Source organism: Pangasianodon hypophthalmus, chromosome 15 (genome assembly GCF_027358585.1).
Source record: "Pangasianodon hypophthalmus isolate fPanHyp1 chromosome 15, fPanHyp1.pri, whole genome shotgun sequence".
NCBI classification, from domain to species: Eukaryota; Metazoa; Chordata; class Actinopteri; order Siluriformes; family Pangasiidae; genus Pangasianodon; species Pangasianodon hypophthalmus.
Genome location: NC_069724.1, coordinates 6,519,171 through 6,536,119, shown reverse-complemented (window position 1 = coordinate 6,536,119; position 16,949 = coordinate 6,519,171). Strand labels below are relative to the sequence as shown.

Sequence of the window (16,949 nt, the reverse complement as noted above, 5' to 3'; positions counted from 1 at the left end):
AAGAAAACACAATATAAAAACAATATAGTTTCTTCCACGGGTCTAAGGTTACAGGAATCATGGGTATACAGTGCTGTTGTTTCTTTAAATCCACATATCTGGGAAGCTGAGAGATATCAAATGTAATATATTAAGTGTCTACAGTGTGAAAGGTCTCAAAAACAAGACTTTTGAAACATCCTCATTTGTAATGGGCCTTAGGATGCACTTTGTGAGGTTTAAAGCAGCTTGATTGCATGTGCTGTACATATTTAAATTAAAGGTTTCAACGTATTTTAAAAGATATTTTTAAAAGGTATTTATAAAGCTGTTCCATCACCACTGCTTTAAATCAGTGTGTTAGTTCAGCATTTTTGTCTGTTTTTGTCAATTCACTATCACTTATAATTCCATTGGACAAAAATTAGGATCTCAGGACCCTGGTTTGTTCCTCTGTATTCAAGAAATTCGATTTCTTGAAGAGGGTCATTAAATATTGTGGGAAAAAATGTATTTTCAGACATTGCCATGTCTACGTTTTTGGCCAGCGTTTCATTTTCTCCCCAATTCCCACCCACCAGCCAGCTCTTTCTTATCATACAACAACCAACTAACGGCTAACACTTCCCTCCTCTGTGACATGCCAACTGTTCAAACTGCTGCTCCTGCTGCGTCACAGGGCTGTGTAATACACTCACGTCACAGGGCTGTGTAATACACTCAGATGAAAAAAAATGCAATCTACCCCATACATACCCCATACATCCCACATACATGAGCTCACAGATGCCCATGATTGGCTAGTGTTGCTGTGATTGACAGGGGAGAGAGTGCATGCCATCCCCCTCACCCTGAGAGCACTGCCACGGATGCCTGTGGTCAGGATTCAAACTTGCAAAGACCTTTCTCATTGGGAGCCAAAGACAACTATTTTGATTGTATTCAAGGTGTCACACTTAATATGTACGGTGGCCTGTAAGTGCAAAACGCATCAACAAAACCAAAAACATGAAAGCAAGTCAGAAAACACAACAAATTGAAAACGCATAAATGTATTTCTTTTTATTAATGGTTTCAGAATCTAATAAAAGTATCAACTGGAACACAGCATAAGATAAAGCTTCTTAATTTGTGTCCTTTGAAAGATTTGCCTCAAGCAATTGCCCTTGAGCGAACCTGAAGAGTGCTTCACACTGGTTCTCCTCAATCCATCACTGTGCATGCATTTCCACTAGACAAATAACAGTATTTTTTCCACTGGATCATAAGAAGGTTAAATTCACTAAATACATGCCATACATGCTTTGTCTTTTTTTGACATTAGGAATTTTGTTATTACTTTGTTATTACTACCACAGGCCTGCTTACCATTACTAATCTCTACTCTTCTTTTTTCCCATACAGTTTTTTTTCCCATATTCACATTTTTACATGTGAATAATCATGATTCACGTGGTTTTAGACACTTCACATGTTATGTTTGACACATTTTCCATATGTGTAGTGCATGATTTTTTTTTTTCATTTATTTTCATGTTTTTTCATATGTGGTGCATATGTTTTTATATTTCACATGTGGGTTTTTTTTGGTTTATTTTCATATGTTTTTTTTCATAAGTGGTGCATATGTTTTTATTTTGCACATGATTTTTTTCACAATTCATTTATTTTATTTAAATTTTTTTCACATGCATATTTTTATGTTTCACGTGTGAGTGTACACCTGATTCATTCATTTTCACATGTGGTTTTACATTATTACTTTTTCATGTTCATTTTTCTCATGTTGTGCATGTATCTATTTTTCCCATGTGATTTTCTCATGATTCATTGATTTTCACGTTCATTCTGTTCAAATGACGATATATGCTTACCTAAATTCACATATGCAATTTCAGGGCATCACACATGATCAAATATTTCTCACATAATCATGTGGAAAAACATATGATCACATGTAAAATGTGATTTTTCCATAAGGGTGGAAACAAAAATATGCTATAGTTCAAAAGCAGAGATTTCCTTAAATATGTTCTGTCCGATAATTGGATAACATTTATCTGTACCACCAAACATGCAGTAAACAACATTTCGCTTCTCCAAAATCAATTGCTCCCGATGCAGCAGTAATATGTAATCCCTCCAGGAAAGTAAAAAATGCTATGCTGCTCAGGGCGCTTCTCGTTTATCTGTCCGGGTTTGTGACAAATGCAGGGTGCAGTGCTGCAAGCAGACTGCATGGCTTAGCACGCTACAGCTCACAGCTTAGCACCCTTCCGCCTCCTCCATATCTCATATCGCCTCAGCCGCTATTCATCAGCCATGGCTGCAAGGGCTATAAAATGTAAGCACTCCAATTTACTTAAAGCGTTTGCTAGATATTATACTGGACTCCTTTCAAGGGCATTCTGAATACTGTGCGTGTAGGTGTTCAGGTGAATGTTTGTACATGTAACTGCACACGTGGTCCAGACATGTGTACGTGTATGTGTATGTTTGCGTGCAGTGTGAAATGTATTTACCTTGGCAATCCAAAAGGGCACTAAATCATCTTCCTCTTGAGATCATCAACCATCTGTTATGTCAAAATGCACCAATCCTGGCTCTCAAGCTGCCAGCCGTCTGTGCAGCCCGAACAGCTATAACTTTCCCCTCTGTGATCACATGCCCTGATAGCTCGCATTGCTCTCAGCAGCATGAGTTATGGTTGTAAATACTTAGTTAAAATCTATTAATAAACAGCACAGTCTGGTCTAAATTTAGCACAATGGAGCAAAGTCAACTTTCGAATTTACACCACGCTCAAATATATTACATTATAAAGACTCATCTGTCACATTACTGCAGCACAATTATAGGGCCGAGTTGCTAGTTATTAGCTTTTTGTTGCAACATTGTGAACAGATTGACTCTGACTGAAGTGGGATGGTGTTTCCAGGTTTCACAGTTACAAATGCCTAGAATAATTTCTGTGACATTTTTTGGATTTTCGCCTGGTGCTTATTGCAAAATTGTGTTATCTTAGAAAATTACTGACGATTTGAGCTTTGCACGCCATTTAACCTGCCCCTGAGCATATTTCTGAAACAGCATACCATTTTCTGTCATTCTTTAGAGTTCATATACTGTTCAGTGTAGTGCTTGCATATGATAAGACAGCAAAAGAAAAGATTTAAACAGAATGAGTATGAAGGTATGTCCAGTATGATTACAACATCATAAAAACCCAATTACCACACTGTTTCCTAACTGCCAGTGTTTTTATTGTTCTGCATTTTCTGATTTTGTGCATGACCCGTAAAGTTCTTGTGTAACCCTAGCATGCTTGTTAAACCCATAGCAACCCACCATCCACGGTATTGTTCACGTGTTCATAAGGTAAACCGAGGAAAGGCTCTAAGAATAGTGGCGCTGACAGATGCTTTTGGCAAGTTTGCCTCTGTATTGGATTACAATTAAATGTACTATGACATACAAGTAGGCTGGCTCATGACATTTTGCCCCCTTCCATAATACTAAATTGGAGTCCAAGCTGGGAAAAAAACCCGTTGAACCTATTCCTGCACTCATAGAAAAAGGGTACTAAACTGAACCATTCCTTGTCACTGGGGTGGTACCCTCAAAGGTGCACCTTTTGTATCTTTAGTATGCTTTGCCTAGAAAGGTGCATATAGTGTATGTTTATAGATTTACGCTAAAAGGTAATTATGATCCCAATTTATGTACCTTAAATCTTTTTTAAAGGTGCATATTTATAGGTAATATATTAAAGGTACAGGGTACCAGCCCAGTGACGATGAATGGTCCAGTTCTGTGCTCTTTTTCTGGGAGTGTGCTGCCATGCAAAATTTGTAAGATCATTCATATTTCTTTATTTTAAAAAATATATAACTTTCATTGTGCATGATTGTCCAAATAATGTTCCCCTAATTCTCCTATTACCTTTAATATAATTTGAACCTCTCTGGAACCTTGTGATCGTTCAGAGAACGTTCCACAAACTTTCTGGTAGGGTTTATTTCTTTATTTATTTGAACATCTTGGGAACCTTGCGCTAACTCGAGATGGCATTAGGGGAACATCCTCTGAACCATCCCTGTGCAAACCTGTTACTGTCTGCTGTAGTTACTATTTAAAGGTGGTCTGTATTCGAACCACTTGTGTGCAAAAAAATAAAACCTAAAAGTAACCTTATGAACTTCCTGTGAGAGTATATTCCTGGAAAGTAAGGTTATAGTTACAGAAATACCTATCTGGAAGATTTCCTGTTATGCAACCATGAAAGAATGTTATGGTAATGTTCCTGTAAGGTTAGTTTGTAGTTACCAAAAATAAATAAATAAAAAAAAAATCTAAAGGCAAACTTTGGTGAATGTTCTTTGTCCATTGTCATATAACCATAAGAGAATGTTGTGTTCTCAGAATGTTTTGGAAAAAGTGCTGGTTTTAGACAGAACGTTCCCAGAACTTTGTGAAATGGTTCCCTAGAAAATAAGCAAAGGAGAACCAACTGCTAACGTTATGGAAACGTTCTGTGTTTTCACGACTTTGCGTACGAGTCATACGAGTTGGCTCGTGCGAGTTACGAATTTACAGTCATGAGTCCGAGTCTTGACGTGTCCGGTAAGGATTAGTTTGGGGGAGGGAGGGGGCGGGGTTGGGACTGGGAGCGCATGGATGAACGGGCTCAGGAGCGAGAGCACTGCGGAGGACACAAGCAGCTGCTGGAAAGAAAAAAAAAAAAAAAAGAAAAGAGCCCCAACTGCAATGCAAACGAAACCAGCAAGCAACTTGGACACCATTCCGGGGATATCATGAACACAACGTCTGTGCTGTGTGGAGAAAATGGAGAAGTTTGACACTGCGCTTTGTACGCAGTACATGGAAAGACTTTGCATAAGGAATCAAAGAATTAGAAAGCAAGGCAGTTGAAGTCTGCGCAACAAATGAGATCGCACACTCACTGACTCACTGGAAGGTGAAAAGCGAGCCCACTTGGTATGGAGATACGGGTTTGCCAGAATGGATTCTGATCTTGGTGATGCCGCAACCGTGTGGAATAACGCGTCATTGGGACTGCACAGTGAGGTCCGCTCCCACGCGTCGCCCAACAGCTCCAACTCGAGCTCCGCGCCCGGGCCTGGCAGCGCGCACCTCAGCCTCAGTCGGGCGCTGCCTGTGGGCATGGTTCTGGGCGCATTTATAGTGTTCGCCATCGTGGGCAACATCCTGGTTATCCTCTCCGTGGTGTGCAACAGGCACCTGCGCATTCCAACTAACTACTTCATCATCAACCTGGCCATTGCGGATCTGTTGCTTGGCACCACCGTGCTCCCAGTGTCCGCCACGCTGGAGATTCTGAACTACTGGGTCTTCGGGAGGATCTTCTGTGACATCTGGGCTGCCGTAGATGTCCTGTGTTGCACAGCGTCCATCATGAGCTTGTGCGTAATATCCATCGACAGGTACATCGGAGTGCGGTATCCTCTGCAGTACCCGACTATTGTGACAGAGAAAAGAGCGCTCCTGGCCATGCTGGGAGTTTGGGTACTTGCTCTGATTATATCCATCGGACCCTTGCTTGGATGGAAAGAGCCACCTTCTGAGGATGAAACCGTTTGTCCAATAACAGAGGAGCCGTTTTATGCGCTTTTTTCGTCTCTTGGCTCCTTCTACATCCCGCTAGCTGTGATTTTGGCCATGTACTGCCGCGTTTACATCGTTGCCAAAAGGACCACTAAGAATTTAGAAGCTGGAGTGATGAAGGAGCGCAATGACTCCAGTGAGCTCACACTCCGAGTGCATTACAAGGGCTCTCAGATCCAAGACGACTGCAGCAGCACGGGCAAGGGCCAGATGAGGAGCTCGCTCACTGTCAAATTACTGAAGTTTTCTAGAGAAAAGAAAGCTGCCAAAACTCTTGGCGTTGTAGTAGGCATGTTCATCCTGTGCTGGTTACCGTTTTTCCTCGTACTGCCCATCGGTAGGTGCTTCATACTCCAGCTCCAAAACCCCCCAATCAGCCTAATTTCCTTAACTCTTTGGTTTTTTTAATGTCTTTGCACTTTTTCTTGCTCTCAGTGACTCAGTTAACGTACTGATCTTCCTATCTTGCTGACATTTATAGAAGAACTGCAAGTTGTTTTAAAACATGAGGTATAAAAACATTAATTTAAGCCACAGGTCCCCTGGAGTTCCCCCCTGTCCTGCACATTTTAGTGCTCACAACACACCAGATTCAACTAAACAACTAATTAACAGCCATTTCTGAGTTGAAGTGGACTAAAAAATACTAAAATACGCAGAATACTGGGTACTCTAGCACCACGATTGGGAACCAGTGGTTAAAGCACTTGGCTTTTCCGTAATTCAATAAGCGTGCTATAATAAATTAGTCCTTTATTACAGGGATCCAGGCCTAGAAGCCCAAAGTTCAGCACAGTTCAGTGATTTCCTAGTTTAAACACACCAACTTAACCATTCAATAACCAGCTTTAGTACACTTTCAGAAATAAATGTACCAAGCTGTCATTTTTCTTGTTGCTGGAGTGGTGCCTTTTAACGTCTTATGCCTTCGAAGGTGTGTTGTACCTAGGGGTTGTGATTGTAATCAGCTTTTAAAGTAAATATTTAAAGGTACAGCAGTTATCCTTAACTTCCAATCCTGTACATTAAGTTATCTGTAAAGGTACACTACATTCATATTTCTAGGTAAAATACACATACAAAAAGTAGAAAACACGTCCCCTTGATGGTACCACAGCAACAACAAGAAAAGTATAGTTTATTTCTGAGTGTGTAGGTGTGTTACAGCAAACCAGCAACCTGCAGTGGACTCCGGGCCTCCAACACAACACCTCCAATGCTACTGCAGTTGATGACATCTGGTTTCTGTTACATGATACAGTATATCATGCTATAGAGTTGTTTTCCATATGTTGTGTACAGTAAGGCAAGTATAATAATTTAACAAGATACATACAAAATCCAGTTATACAGCACAGACTATTCATTATACTTATTTTTATTTTTATTTATAAGTAGTTGTGATAGTCGTGCAGTTGACATCTGCGTGAATGAGCTTACAAAAAACTGAAAGTGGCAAAGTAATAAAGACTGAGTGAATTTCCAGGTATTTCTACTTCATTCATCTAGAATGCAGTTCAATAGCCAGTAAAAACACACTGATTAATGTTATTTGTCTTGGCCAGAATGGTGAAGGAAACGAGTGATCTGAAGCAATATTATAATCCAGAAAGGCCTTTATTTGTGGGAGGTTTTCGGTTTATTTTGATATAATGCTGATTTATTAAAAAAAATAGACTTATGCAGTATTATGACTGTTGTTTGCAAAATTAGTGGGTTACTCACAGACAGAATATATAGATGATAAAATATATAAATGTATAAATGGTGGAAAATATACAATTATATGTAAATGCAGGGGGTGCCAATACTTTTTTCCCCCAGTTTTCACCTTCCTGGACTATTCTCCTTCTCTACATTTCCTCAGTGTCTGATGTTTACTCAGGGCCCTCAGAATCATCCCCACCCTCGCCTTCTTTATAGCACCCCTGTATATATGGGTGACGATAAATGTTTGTGTGTGTGTGTGTGTGTGTGTGTGTGTGTGTATGAAGGTTATTCATTTTATGGATCATTACTAATATGTATAAATATTACACCCTTCACCCTTACGACCCTTATTTCCCTGTTGACTCATACAGGTATGTACCAGAAAAATTAAATATTCAGGGAGAAATAATTATTAATTAAAATTTATAATTATAAAAATCCCCATCTGGTCCCCTTTGTGAGGTTTGTGGGGTGAAATAATGGTGTGCTGTAGAAAAGTCAAATCTTCAAAAAACAGAATTTATTCAGTGTCTTAATTTTATTGGCCATAGTACACTCTTAACAAAAATATTCCATCAAGCACCTTAAAGGGGTCTCTAGTTTGACCTTAACCCTTTTAAGGAACCCTTTTGTAAAAGAGTGCAACATCAGCATTTATTTGAATTATTTAAATGTTCAGATAGTTGACCAAACAGAAGAAATACTGTAGCCATTTAATGTATAAAAAAAAAAAAAAACTGGCCATAGTTCAGCAACTCCAGTTTTCTAAACATGAGCTTCAATAGCAGATTCTCTATTGCAACTTATCCAATCACACACATTTATATAAATTATTTAGCTTATGGAAGCTCATCAGACCAGAGTCTATCTATAGCGCTAGAGACATTATGTCAGAAATGGGAAAAAAAATTATTAGTGAACTGATAACATGGCTTGAACAATGATGATGAGAACAGAAACGATTAAGACAAACGTATGTGTTTATCTTCTGTCTTATTACTAACACATTTTAGTTAAATACCCCTGCTTTATCCTTCTTAGCACTAATTTGTACCTACTATTACTTATTAGTTCTCATCAAGGCCAACTTAATGATGCATTATGCTTTATAAAGGACTTCCATATAAATCCCTCATCTGTCTGTCTGTCTACATTGTTTAATCTGGTCAGGATTAATTGGATTGTTTCTGCATTGGTCAAGTGCAGTCCTGTAGAGCCCTGAATTTTGTTGTGGTCTCAAAGAAGAATGTAGAGGAAATGCCAATGTCTTTCGAGGGACTCTCTAATTCCCAGGCTTTCTCCCCTTGTGAGCTGCTAGGAAAGTGCCGAGGTGTGGGAGTAATGATGAGGTAGCGTTCCCACCACATATACGCCCAAACAGGTCAGGAATGAAGCATCTGCTTTCATTTTTATGACTGAAATGCTCCGCTCTCCTATAGCTGGCCACCTCGCACTACGGGTCAGCTGTGTTTGTCCTGCAGGGACGATTTTGGAAGAAAAATTTTCCATGTGTGTGACCTTCCCTCTCTGTGCCCTTTGTCTTCATATGCCATGCTAATGTAATTTAGATGAAGTCTGAACATGAATACTTATTGTAGAGAAATTACACAAGGGGGCAATAAAACACTGTAATTCAGGTCTGTTTTAGGTCTTGTGTGTAAGTTATTGTCCTGGTAGCTACTGTAGGATCTCTGATAAACACTGTTTACAAAGTGTGTCCCCCATAGTGCCCTGCCTTATGCAGTAAATGAGCAGCATTATCCTTAAATACAGTATGTAGTAATACTGATAGGGCAACACAAAGGTAAATGCAGTAACAATCCCGAAAAATTGTGTGGTGTGGGAAACCCTTCACGTGGTCAAATTTTGACATTTTCTGCAATATATAAACTACAGGTTTTCCCGAATGAATTCTGTTCTCTTTTGCACCTATCCCAAGTAGATGTAAAGTTCTAGCATTTTAAAATTTTGTTACACCCAAAAGTGAAAAAATTGCATTTAAAGATTTAATTCCAGTTCCACCCTCCAACTCTCCATTTATAACCAAATCTGCTTATGGAAAAGCAACATTACTGCCAAATTTGAATGAATTATAATTGTTTTAACATACTCAATGACCACTTCATTAGGAAAAATGGTACAACCGCTAGACTGGTTCGAGCTGACCGGAAGGCTACGGTAACTCAAATAACCACTCTTTATAACTGTGGTAAGCAGAAAAGCACACACAGAACACACAACATGCCAACCCTTGAGGCGGATGGGCAACAACAGCAGAAGATCACACTAGGTTCCTCTCCTGTCAGCCAAGAACAAGAATCTGAGGCTACAGCGGGCACAGTCTCACCGAACGTGGACAGTTAACGATGGCCTGGTCTTTTTCCGTTCTTAAACTTGTCCAAAGGTTTGACGTGTTGTGCATTCTGAGATCATTTTCTGCTCACCACGGTTGTAAAGAGTGGTTATTTGAGTTACTGGAGCGTTCCTGTCAGCTCGAACCTGTTTGGCCATTCTCTTCTGACCTCTCTCATCAACAAGACATTCCCAGGAGATCCGCAGTTTCTGAAATACTTAAACCAGCCCGAGTGGCACCAACAACCGTGCCATGGTCAAAGTCACTGAGATCACATTTTTCCCCATTCTGTTGTTTTATGTGAGCATTAACTGAAGCTCCTGACCTGTGTCTGCATGATGTTATGCATTGTGTTGCTGCCACATAATTGGCTGATTGAATAATTGCATGCATGAGCCTATGTACACATGTTCCTAATAAAGTGGCCAGTGAGTGCAGATTTTGAATGTATGGCAGCTCCAACTCCACAAACCCCACCTTATTGCAGTATAATTAATGTTATTGCTCCTTGATCTTAAGCATGCTCCTACACACCTTCCACCTACGACTTACTAATTAGTTGTCACATCGGAAAAGGAGGTCTTGGGTGCGTCAGTGTGAAAGAGTTCATTGCCTTGAGTGCCTCGTATTCAGTGGTTGTCTCTTAACTGATCTCTGTTCACGCTAACATTGTTGAGGAAATAATCGCTGATTAATTCAATGAGTTTTGTTCTGATGGCTGAATTTCCTGGTCATTTTAAAACATTTTAAAACCTTTAACCACTGTTGTCTGTAAGAGTTTGTAAGCACTCTTGTCTGTTTTGATGAAGATGTGACAGCACAGGAGCATCGGTGACATTTTGATAGCTGATTACTGATTATCTGAATATTAATGTTTTCTTGAAGTAGCGATGTGTCAGTTTTGTTCATTTTTGGCAGACCGTTAAGTTTGAATATTAACTTCAATATGACCTCTTCTAACAAAATTCTAACATATTTTATAAAACTTTCAAAAAGAAACTGAAAATACATGTACGTTTCCAAGTAGTGAATATGTATGCCCTAACTGACAAGACCTGTGCTGCATGGTGACCTGTAATTCCTCCATGGTACTCTTGGTGGAATTTAATTACTTTGCTAATAGTGTTTTGGATATGAAAGGTCTCTGTCTCTGTAGCAAAGTGTTAAGAGTAAGTTAGAGAAGGATAAGGCTTGATTTAATTGAATAATGCCCTTGAGTTAATGGGTTATTTGCTGCCCCAGATGTGAGCTTTATTGATGTGTTCTAAGGAAGCTACTTATAATTCAGCTTTGCTGATTAGGTGAGAAACCCCTCTGAGCTCTGTAATCTGTCTGAGCAATTAAAGTGCTTACTTGTCATTTGGATAGCATTGTTTTAGGACAGAAAAATGTGACAGAAATGTGTTGTAACACGAATGAACACATATGGCAGGTGAATCTGTCAAGTGGAAAGACTCCTGTTTGTCCTGTCAGATATTTTTTTATTATTTATGTCATACTAAAAAGAGAGTATGAAAATGCTAGAACAGAGCTAGGATGAAGGCCATAAAAGGATACAGGATGCACAACATCTCAAAAAGAATTCCTGTGGGATAAGTCAGATAGTGAATGGAAGATTTCAGAGGCAATAGGGAGACGTTTGGATATGCCCAATGGATTTTCATGATCTTTTTTAATCTGAATATCTGAAAAATGAGTATGTAGACCAAAAATCTGAAAGTGTTCTCAGTTTCTGCTGTAGTGCATACAAATAGCTTTTAAAAGAGTGTGTTGAAATGTTTTTTATTCATTTTAAAGACTGTAATAATAGAACAAGAAAAGATGTTAAAATGAAGGAAACTCTGTTGCATAAAAAAAAACCAAAGTTTAAGTTAAAAGATGACCAAAAAAACTATATACATACTCACTGGCCACTTCATTAGAAACAACGGTACAATGGACAGACTGGTTCGAGCTAATAGGAAGGCTATGGTAACTCAAATAACTGTGGTGAGCAGAAAAGCACACAGGCTACAGCGGGCACAGGCTCACCGAAACTGGACAGTTGAAGGTTTTCTGGTCGTTTTCCATTATTCAGCTGTCCAGTCGTTCAAAGATCTGACATGATGTGCATTCTGAAATCCTTTTCTGTTTCCCATGGTTGTAAAGAGTGGTTATTTGAGTTACTGTAGCCTTCCTGTCAGCTTGAACCTGTTTGGCCATTCTCCTCTGACCTCTCACATCAACAAGACATTTCCAACCACAGAATCACAGGAGATCAGCAATTTCTGAAATATTTAAACCAGCCTGTGTGGTACCAATAACCGTGCCATGGTCACAGTCACTGAGATCACATTTTTCCCCATTCTGTTGTTTTATGTGAGCATTAACTGAAGCTCACGACCTGTGTCTGCATGATGTTATGCATTGTGTTGCTGCCACATGGTTGGCTGATTGAATAATTGCATGCATAAATGTGTACAAGTGTTCCTAATAAAGTGGCTAGTGAGTGTATATGGTGAATGCACTGCAGCTCCAACTCCACAAACCCCACCTTACTGCAGTAAAATTGCGGTTATTGCTCCTTGTCTTGAAGCATGCTACTACACACATCATATTCAGTGGCTATTGTTGATTAATGGAGATGGAGATTTTGTCATTTTCAAATTTAAGTGATACAGATTTGTGCTTGATTTTCATGGCAGTGCTTTAATCTGCAAAATGTGCATGATATGTGATAATTTGTTCAGTTTTGTCATTTAAAAACCCCTAATATTACCCACAAACATTACCCATCATGATTTTGAAGCTTTCATTAGCTGAACCATGCCATCTGTTGGTGCAACAGAAAATTGATCAAGGTGTTAAAGGGCTGTGGTTTAGTTTACTGAATAAACTTGTATTTTTAGGTTCCTTCAATACCAACCTGCGTCCTCCAGAGACATTTTTCAAGGTGATCTTCTGGCTCGGTTACTTCAACAGCTGCCTGAACCCCATCATCTACCCATGCACCAGCCGTGAGTTTAAACAGGGATTTATCCGCATCCTGCGCTGTCAGTGCCAGCAGAGGAAGGGCTGGAGACCCTACAACTACCGATCCCACATGGGTCCCGCCAACCAGAGCTACATGGACAACAGCTCAGTTTGCATGAACGGCAGTCACGCTTCTCCCAGCCCTCGGTTCTTCAGCAGAGGCAGTGGCTCACATACAGCATCGGGTCTCTTACCAGGCTGGAGTTCCTCCTCCACCTCTCTGTCTAGCAGTTCCTTCCCTAGGAAGTTCATTGCCAGCCCTGGACCAGTGTGTGAGAATTCAGACAAATCCAGCAGGATGACTCTTCTTATTCCTGATGGGGCTCCAGCAAAAGAGATCCAGCACGCCAATGGGCAGAACGTTAAAGAAGAAGTCGAACCAGAGATAAATTCTAGAATAACGCCTGAAATTATACTGTAGTTGGTTACATGATGTCTAGCTTTCACACCAGTGCTCCCTCTTTGTTTCTTCTTTTTGTTTTTATTGTGTACATTTGACATTCTTGTTGTAATTGAATAATTTTTTATTCTGCATGTCTGCATTGTGAACAAAGTTATGACACATGCAGTGGCTACTGATGTTGAAACTCTGTGGAATTAAGAGTGAATATTTGTGCATTTTACTTACCTTGGATTTTATCACATACATTCTGTGCATACTTGTGCTGTAAAGTTATTATTAAACATATTTTTAAATAATAATAATAATAATAATAATAATAATAATAATAATAGCCTTTATTTGTATGGAATATTTTTTTTAGTTCAAAATCTGAAAATGCTGTACATATTAAAGATAAGCATGATGTAAATCAGTCTGGTTTCCAGAAGCATTGTAGTAAGAATGTTCTCGTAAAAATGTTCTGATATCAACATTGTCATGCTACAGACAAATGTCAAGAAATGACAGCAATCTGGAAGTATTTCATCAATAATGCTGGCAATCAATGCAAAGCAGACTGCAAACTGTGCTCTGTGAAAATATCAAGCGGAAGGTACTACAGCATTTTTCTATAATACAAGTAACCTGTTTAAACATCTTAAACATAAATCTCAAAAACGAGGAGTTCATTGCTAGCAGCACACTGCAGCAGTTAATGCTGGTTAGGCGAGAGAAAATGTCTACATACAACGCTAAGTGAGTGAAAATAACAGCCTTACCCAGAATGTTGTTCTTGACGATCAGTCACGATCGGTCCTAGACAACGAGGGATTCGGATACAATGAAGACAATGAAACATATTTTACTTACAGCTGTTCAGAAGCACTTTTCCTAAGTTAAACAAAGCTGGATCTTCTCCATTGCAGCCTTTTCTCGATCCAAGGTAACTTGTGAAGCTAGCTAATACGCTTCATTTCAAATCAACTAATGTTAGAAAGAATGAGCCTAGTCCTTGAACATGCAAATATGATCACTATTAAATCCAGGTAAAACATAAACAGAGATAAATATCATGTTCACTGACACCACTGATTGATTAATACTAAGTAGGTTACTTATTTTAGTATCATTATTGGTATTGTCCAGTACACACACACACACACACACAAAACTTCCTTGTACTTGTTTTGGGTAAAAATGGTATTGATGCGTCCCTGCTATTGACAATGATATTTTTACAGGCAGGCTTAAAAACATGGTCGGTTTAGACAGACACATTTTTGCAAGGTTTAGTTCTACGTTGACAACCGTTTACTGAGATTAAAAGAGATTCTTCAGAGCCTAATAAGTGCAGTATGGTGTCTCACATAGTTTTGTTTTAGGCCCACTATTGTGTTCTCATTTGGACAGATACTTTGCAAATATTATGTTGGCTTTAACTTCTGTGCTATCCTTTGTATATATTGACCCTATTTATAATAAGCTGTGTTTGTCACTGTTATTGTAGTTGTATTGTAATAAAGAGATTCATTGTTTTGTTGAATTTGCTGGTATCTTGTTTTATCTTCATTGTAAAAGTGACTATGAATTTGGGAATATTATGTGGTATGTAACTGGGTTTCACATTCTGTAGTGTTTATATATATATATATATATATATATATATATATATATAGAGAGAGAGAGAGAGAGAGAGAGAGAGAGAGAGAGAGTATATTATTCGTATTATTTGTTTTTAAAAAAAATTATTATTTTTTTTTATTTTATCTGTATGTCATAAGCCCTTTATTCTTTACTTAAATCAGCATCTGAATTAAACTCGCATGATGACATTATAATCTTACTAGTGCATTTTTGCCTTTAAGTGGCTACATGTCGGATTAACTTATTCTGATTTTTCAGCCTCTTGCTTCTCTTGTTGTTAGACGGTAAGTTCAATGGTCACATCTAGAATCAAATTTGGACCTTTTATTAGCTCAGATGTGCATGAGCCAATGATGTAATTACACAGCAGGAGAAGAAACAAATGAGTAGCTGACTATCAGATATACACCAATTTCAGCATTTTCAGGATTATGTGTAAAAAGGGCTATAATTCCTACCCAGACATAAATACCCTTGAATTTAATCTGACTGACTGCACCACAGAAAATAGTGTCCATTTACTTGCACTCTGTGCCTGTAGACATGGCTCTAGATATCATTTTCTATTTTTTATTGCCATATACATAACGTTTTAAAAGACTGACTAACCTTGAGTGAACTCAGTGCAGTATTTCCTTTACACTGCTACACAAATCAGCTAAAGTATCTAACATTTTCTCAGTATTGAAAAAGGATTGAAAATTTCTTTTATTTGGTATGTACAAGAGGTGACAGTGCATTTCCAGAGAGCACAGTGAGAGAGAAATTCTATCTATTTGTTGGACTTTGACCTTTACTAACAGCTTCGATTATGGACGTTACACAGAATTTGAAGAGCTTACTGCCGCGCCTGAGCCACTCATACCAGCACCACACACACTACCATGTCAATGTCACTGCTGTGCTGAAAATGGTCTACCACCCACATGATTTCTAATCAGTCACGGTCCTACGGAGGCCCATTTTTTATTGATGGAAGAGTAAGGAGGGCGGCAAATCAATTGTCCTTAGCAATAGATGGGCCTCAGTCAGTAATTGTTCACTGACAAGGTGACCTACATGGTAGATGTATGTGATGAAATGGCCAGTAAGCAGAGATACAAGGTAGGTATACATAATAAACACAAATATCCTGCTTGTCCTCTTGTACTGGTGCTTTCATTTTCACTTACCTATCGACTTGCTGGATTCAAACTTAAGTTGAAGGAAATATTTACTTTCAATATATAAGGCTGTAGTGACTGTGACTATAATAGTGATGCACAGCATAAGATCCAGAGTTTACTTACAGCAGATGCAAAGCAAACCCAGCAAATACCGAATATTTTCCTAAAGTTATCATTTGGCTCCACTTTGGTTATTTTGCGAACAATCTCAGAACGTTCTCCTTTGATTAACAGTACTGGTCCTAAAACGTTCGGGGAACTTTAAAACACAACATTCGCTTATGGTTATATGACATTAGCTGACAGAGTTATTTGAATATGAATTTCATAGATTTTAATTATATACATTATTATATGTTACATTAAAAACCTTTTCCTTTTTTCTGTGGTGTATTTAATATATATTTGCTTTTTTTTTGCCAAAGTAGGGGTAAGATTTGCCTTTAAAAACATAGAATTTAAAATTATGGGTTACGGTTTAGACATTTAAAAAAAAATCACAAATAAATAAATAAAAATCAGAAAAAATATAGAATTTATAGAATAAAGGCCAAAGGTGAAGCATCCAGAATTCCCAGAGAAAAGTAGCCACTTTCCAAGCTCTATAGGCTTTTAGATATTATGTTTTGTAACTATAAACTAACTTTCCAGGAATGTTCCAGTAACATTGTTTTATAGTCGTATAACAGGAGGTTTGCCAAATAGCTATTATTTAAACAACTAAAAAAAAATAATAATAATGCTCTGGGAACATTCCCACAGCATTCTCTTCTGGGATGTTTCTGAAGTTCACCAACATTAGCGTTTATGTTTTTTCTTTTTTTGTATACAAATATATACATTTAGATATTCACAAAAAAAATCATAGAAAATAATATGGTTATATATGGATGGTTCAGTGAATGTTTCCCTAATGTTAGAGGAATGTTCTCCAAACCATCCCAGGTTAGAACAAGTTCCTGAGTGATTCAAATAATTTAAAGGTTACTGGAATTTTAGGGGAACGTTCTCCAAACAATTGCAGGTTACTGCAAGGCTCCCAAGATGTTCAAATTAT

At 38.3% G+C, this 16,949-nt stretch overlaps 1 protein-coding gene across 1 annotated transcript; it reads left to right on the top strand.

Annotated features, from left to right (window-relative positions):
* Nucleotides 1–4,646: 4,646 nt before the first annotated feature.
* adra1ba (adrenoceptor alpha 1Ba) lies at nt 4,647–14,625 on the top strand. Its single transcript, XM_026938487.3, has 2 exons — nt 4,647–5,962; nt 12,577–14,625. The coding sequence occupies exons 1-2, from the start codon at nt 5,002–5,004 to the stop codon at nt 13,119–13,121; spliced, it is 1,506 nt and encodes a 501-aa protein (XP_026794288.1). The 5' UTR covers nt 4,647–5,001; the 3' UTR covers nt 13,122–14,625.
* Nucleotides 14,626–16,949: the final 2,324 nt, after the last annotated feature.

Excerpts from the sequence above, each read along its gene's own strand:
- adra1ba (XM_026938487.3), top strand. The coding sequence starts at position 5,002 with ATGGATTCTGATCTTGGTGATGCCGCAACCGTGTGGAATAACGCGTCA. Across the intron at positions 5,963-12,576 it reads TTTCCTCGTACTGCCCATCG|GTTCCTTCAATACCAACCTG; the intron begins GTAGGTGCTTCA and ends TTGTATTTTTAG.